This window comes from Theobroma umbraticum, unplaced genomic scaffold (assembly GCF_002168275.2).
Source record: "Theobroma umbraticum cultivar Fairchild unplaced genomic scaffold, ASM216827v3 scaffold_147.0, whole genome shotgun sequence".
Classification (NCBI taxonomy): domain Eukaryota; kingdom Viridiplantae; phylum Streptophyta; class Magnoliopsida; order Malvales; family Malvaceae; genus Theobroma; species Theobroma umbraticum.
In genome coordinates, this window is record NW_018397259.1 from 6,359,055 (window position 1) to 6,365,419 (window position 6,365).

A 6,365-nucleotide genomic window follows, 5' to 3' on the forward strand; every position below is an offset into this window, starting at 1 on the left:
AATTAATAATATAATTAAGATAATGACTTGACTTCTGTCTACTGACAGGCAAATAAATAAAGGGAGTTAGTCATGTGTAGAACAATAAATTTAGCACCAAAATATGTTACAAATGATAGATAAGTTAATAATTATATTTTAAAAGGGGTGAATTAATATGAGGGTAGTTGTTGCAGTAATTCCATCTAAATTCTCACTAAATTCCGCGTTGCTATGACTGCCAAAGCCTCCCTCAAAAACCCAAATAATTTCCCATAAATATGTGCAGAGAAGTCTGGTGAAAACTAACCACTTTGCTCTTTTCTGCTCATAAACCAATATTTATGTTGGACTTGGACCATTCGCTGCCTCAAAAAACACAAAAATCAGAAAAATAAGAAACCCTCGAGGAATATACAAAGGCCGCGCAAGTTGTTGGGTTGGTGCCCTCGGAATTTACTGAGCTCACCTTATAAGGTTGAGATGTTTTCAAAGCAAATTATACATCCACTTTCCTTCGCCAATACCCTTTCTGCAAAATTAATTACTTACACCATTTTTTTGTTTGCACGGCTGGTTTTGCTTTCGACTCATCCTTGAATTCCCACGCATCTTTAAAATAGAATAAATTAAATAAGAAATTAATTTTTTTGGTTCATCCATATTTAATGGTTCTCAATAATATATCATTTTCAATTCAAGTCCCAGCCAACATCATTTTCTTTTCTCGAGGCAAAATTAACGAAATGAAAAAGAAATAACTTCAAATGCGTAATTGTCTCGTCATGTTTCACATTGTGGACAAGCGATTATTAAGATAATTTGTGTAATTATTTTAACAGAGATTAAAAAGAAATTACAAGTTAATTAATAGTAATACTTTTTTTTTAAAAAATAATTTTGCATTCGGAAAAGGTGGGGCGAAGAAAATGTGCTATTACCCTGAATGAACATGATGTAACCTGTTGTATAGATGAAGGATCTGAAAAGAATTATTGGATCTTTCTGACTGGTAAAAACTATAAATGCCACCCTTTAGTTTAGAATGTTTATATACTCCTACATTTTACCAATTCTATATGGGATAATAAACCAATAAATATTGATTAAATAATGGTTTAAAAACTATAAAATTGACTCTTTCTTCTTACTTAAAAAATAGTTTCTACATAAAAGTTATTTTAACTTATTTTTATACACAAATTAAAGAAAAACCGAAGATAAAATTATATAGCATATATGTTCATTTTCCCATTAGAACTTTAAAAAAAATTATGTTCAAATTTAAAGACTAGAGGAGTAGGAGTTATGGAAAAATACATACGTATTTATATAACTCAAAATCATAAATTAAAATGAGGTACTTACCAACAAAAAAATTAAAGTAGTGTAGACTACTTTGTCGATGGGCGCAAGGTTCCTACGGTGCCACGATATCCTTTCATGATGTTGCAACACATCGTCACATGAAAGCCACAGCTTCAAAACTTTTACAATATTAAAATATAATTAACGGTAAACCAATAATAATTGATTAAATACTGGTTGGTCAAGAGTTTAATGCCTTCTTCTTCTTCTTCTTCTTCTTCTTCTATGTAACTAAATTTTGAGTTCTAAGTTGTTCATCACAGATCCTTTCCCCCAACTCATTTCTGTCAGAATAATCAAAATGCAGGCAACGTTATTCTTTCACGTTGGATTAAAGAATTGAAGAAGGTCAAACAAGATATATTTTTCCATCATATGCAGAGTTAATTAAGGAAGTTATATTTACAAGAGCACATCTGTAATGCAAGGCTGTACTTTAGATGAAGATGACTTAATATTGGTTTCTTGTATTCATATATGATTCTCTTGTTGATGCTGATGAGATCGTTTTTCAATGGTAAAGAGAAAGTTTAAAATTAGATTCAGGTTTCATTACCTATGAATTTACCTAAGAATTATTTCGATATTAGGGCTCAATTTCTTTTTTTGACATGTTTATATAAAGAAGAATTGTTGACATTTTGGCCTAGATGAATGATCAAAGTTTCATTAAAGATCCTAAATTAATGGAGGTTAAATTAAATCCTATCCATTAAACCAAGTTCAATTAGCATGCTAGTGTAGCTAGGTTTAACTAGACATATAGTATGATTAATTAAAATGTAGGTATGTTACATATATATATATATATATATATGCACGATTATATCATCAGTGCTTGAGTTAAATCAACAACCTTAGCATACATACATATATTCCCAATGCTATTTCTCTCTATAATTCATAATTATGTATGTTAATTTGGAAACCGGATATTAATTGTAATAACCCTTAATTAATGGTAGAATGTCCAACATTTTATTCCACTTTTCCTGTTCCTCCATTGTATATTTCTTCTTAGGCATGCATACAGCACTCTCCTCCCATAGAGAATATATCATGATTTATATATTTATTATTTAGCCATAAATTAGGAAAATATCAACAAAAAAAATATTACACCAATTATATTATGTACCATTAATTGGATATAAAGAGATGAAGAAAGAAGCACATGCGGAATTATGCATTAGGAAAAAAAAAATAACAAACATAATGTTTTCATTTATTTTTCCTTTTTCGAATGAAAACAAAAAAATCTTGGTTTATAGATTAATTATTATAAATTAAAAGTCTTGCTATCATAGTTTCATCATATTAGTATCATGTGAGTATAAAATGATAAGTGATATTTTAATTAATAACAATTAATCAACTATTAGTCATAAAAACCTAATTGATTTAAAAATAAATAAAAGAGCTTAATTGAATAATGATGTATTTGAATTTTTAAAAAAATTCATGAACTTTTTCAAACATTATGTCTAAATTTTTTATATGATTTATACAATAACCAAAAGGCAACGACAGAATCAAAATAACTCAAATTCAACCAAAATAAATGAATCAAATTGGCCCATGTAGGAGGACCAGCAATTAGAAACGGGCGACTAAATAGAATTTAATCCCCTGCCTGAGTCTTTAAACACAACAATTAGAGCAGTGGGGTTTCTATAGTGTAATCACCAATTATTCAGTAGGCTGAAAACTTAGGGCTTCACAGGTTGGGTTTGGGCCAGCCCAGTAGACAAGCAACTAGAATTCAATTGGAAGACCAAAAATATTTATTATGGAAATTCATTTATAAAGGTGTCCTTTTGATGTAATTATTAGTTTTAGGAAACTGTCTGCTATCCAAAAGGTAAAAAATTACAAGAAAAATGCCGATGTCTTAATTATTATCAATAATCGAGGAACTATTCTTTATGCATGGACAAGTATCTCAAATTGCAATGATAAAATAAACAAATAAAAAAGAGCTTTTTGCAATTTTTTTTATTAAATGATTACTGCTATCAAGAGAAAACAGAAAGGAAGGGAAAAAAGACAAATGAGGAAATGGCAAAGACAAAAAATACATAAACATACTATAGAGGAAGAAAATGATTGATTGATGAGTAGAAGTATGTTATCATAGAACATGTCATTAGTGAAAAAAAAAAAACAAATCTTTGACACAATAATCTAAATGTTGACCTTTTTCACTCTAATTTTTGTATTAATTAAAAATAATCACAAAGAATTAAATCAATAGTAGAATTTTCTAGGTTTTAATTATTTAGAAAAACATTTCGATATTTTTGAATATAAGATATATGCATTCACTATTAAATTAAAATATGAGATACATGCATTTATCATTACTATAAAGCTAAATACTATTATAATATACCATGAGACCAAAAGATTACCATTTTATATGTAGATAAAAATTTTCTCAATTTGTTTTAATTAATTGTTCAATGGTTTCAAATCTAGGATGAGCCACACAACAATTGAGAGGTTCAAAAGAGATGGAGATGATATAAATTAAAACCCAATAGTGTGAAGTTTATTGCCTTTACCTTTGATGATGAGCTGCTGCGACATGTGAGCCAGAATGGAAAGGCCAGTGGGAGAGAGAGAGATGTTGTATTTTCAACTTCCCCTTCTGACTTTGGTTTTCTTGGATTGACTATATTTAAGGCGAAGTTAATAAATGGGGCTAGTGACTCAGCAAGGTAGATCAAATGGGTGTAAAAAAAGTTGCTTCCCTCCTCTAACCTTGTATATATACACTCACATGGTTATGGCACCATTTGAAAGCTCCTTTTATAGCTGAAAGCCAAGAAAAAGAGAGAAGAAAGATAGAGAAAAGAAGCAAACAAGGGGGAACTTGAAAGCAAGGCCATGGGAAGACCTCCTTGCTGTGATAAAGTTGGTATCAAGAAAGGTCCATGGACTCCTGAGGAAGACATCATTCTAGTCTCTTACATCCAAGAACATGGTCCAGGAAATTGGAGATCAGTTCCCACAAATACTGGTATTACAGCAACAAACAGATCCAACTTTTTTCCTTGTTTTTTTTTTCTCTTTGTTTCTTCATGTTTTTATTAGCTTATGTGGATATTTATCAGTTCAATGAAAAATGGGAATTTCGTAGTTTTCTTTGGTCTTGTTAGAGTTTTGTCTGATTCAGAGTATACAAATGATTCAAATCTCTCTCTCTCTCCCTTATTTTTTTTTTTTTTGGGTTTTATAAAAGGATTGCTGAGATGCAGCAAAAGTTGCAGGCTCAGATGGACTAATTACCTTAGACCAGGAATCAAGCGAGGGAACTTCACTCCTCATGAAGAAGGGATGATAATTCATTTGCAAGCATTACTGGGTAACAAGTAATCCTCAATTATCATTCTTTTCCTATTCGACAGATCAAAAGAAAAGATTCAATACTTTGTTTCCTTTATAGTTTTTAGTGGACTATGTTTTAAGTGTGCAAATTTTTTACTTTTGTTTAAAGATGGGCAGCCATAGCTTCGTACCTACCACAAAGAACAGATAATGATATTAAGAATTACTGGAACACCCACTTGAAGAAGAAGTTAAAGAAGTTTCAGTCAGCGTTGGAACCCAACATGGCACAGGACTCAACTGCGACAAGTCCTCAGTTTGTTTCAAAAAGCCTCAATGAGAGAAGGAGCATAGATTTTGGTACCCCGGCAGCTTCAACTACTCTTAGGCTAAACCAAACCAGCTCCTCCTCATCTACATATGCTTCAAGCACTGAGAATATTTCGCGTCTGCTCGAAGGTTGGATGAGATCATCACCAAAGACTAACAGTAGTAACAGTACTACCCTTCTTAAAGAAAAATGGTCTCATCATCAAAATAATAGCAGCTTTGACAACAATGATAGTATCGGTAGTACTTCAGCTGCAGCTACAACTTCTCTTCAAGGGGGTTATAGACGGAAAGCGGAACAAGAATGTGGTGAGTTGATCTCTCATGAAGAGTTTGAGTCCATTTTATCGTTTGAGAACATGAACAATGTTGCATGGGACAAGTCTACATGTGATTCTACTTCAAAGGGTACTTGTCAAGATTCTGGAAATGATGATGACAAGGTCAACAATGTTACAATGACGCCGGAGACCAGGAAGCAAAAAGCTGATCAGAACAATAACAATAATCCTCCATTGTCTTTTCTCGAGAAGTGGCTCTTGGATGAGAGTTCTGGTCAAGTAGAAGAGATGAATCAGATGATGGAACTGTCTTCAATTTTTTAAGATTTTCATTTTCATTGTCTCTCTTTTGTTTTTCTTCATTTTCTTTCTTCTTTGCTCCTTCTTCCTACCTTCATTTCATTTTAAGCTTTATTGAAAAAAAAAAAAGTTTGAGTTTCTCTAGGGTTAAATCTTTCATTTGGGATTCTTAAAAAAGTCGGGATCTCTTAGTTTTAACAAAATGTAATTTCCCTTGGTGTTTCTGTTTGAACACTGAAGGTAGCCTTTCTCTTTGTTTCTTAATGAACTTTTCAGTTTGAGTACAATTAATTAATCAGCAACGGTTGATCATTCTAAGCAATCCAATGACCCCCATTTCTTCAAGTATCAATATCATAAACAGATCAAAACCTACAAAACTGGGTTCCAAATACATCTAGAACATTTCAATGGAAAGTAATGTCCCAAAGTGATCAATCTTATCTTCCTATCTTTGGTTTGTTGCAGGATGCATATAGGAAAAGGAATATATATAGGCTTAGATGGGTATCTAAAACTATAGGACCCTTTGAACACAATCTTCTGCCCTTTGATATTAACACCATAAAACTCTTAGGCCGAGCATAACTTTGCAGTAAATAAATGGCATAGTCTCTATAATTGAAAGTAAAACTATAGAAGCCTAGAAAAGCGACTATAGGCTTAATTACATGCCAGCTTTTGCTGCAAGTTAAGCGGATTTTATAGCAACACACACGCACGTATATATATATATAATTAATTACTTTTATATCTATCTAAAATTAATTTTATTAA

The 6,365-nt window shown here is 31.5% G+C and overlaps 1 protein-coding gene across 1 annotated transcript; it reads left to right on the plus strand.

The window, feature by feature from the left end:
* The first annotated feature begins 4,111 nt into the window (after positions 1 to 4,111).
* MYB60 (myb domain protein 60) lies at positions 4,112 to 5,893 on the plus strand. Its single transcript, XM_021426634.2, has 3 exons — positions 4,112 to 4,369; positions 4,592 to 4,721; positions 4,847 to 5,893. Exons 1-3 carry the CDS (start codon positions 4,237 to 4,239, stop codon positions 5,610 to 5,612), a joined length of 1,029 nt encoding a protein of 342 aa, XP_021282309.1. The 5' UTR covers positions 4,112 to 4,236; the 3' UTR covers positions 5,613 to 5,893.
* Positions 5,894 to 6,365: the final 472 nt, after the last annotated feature.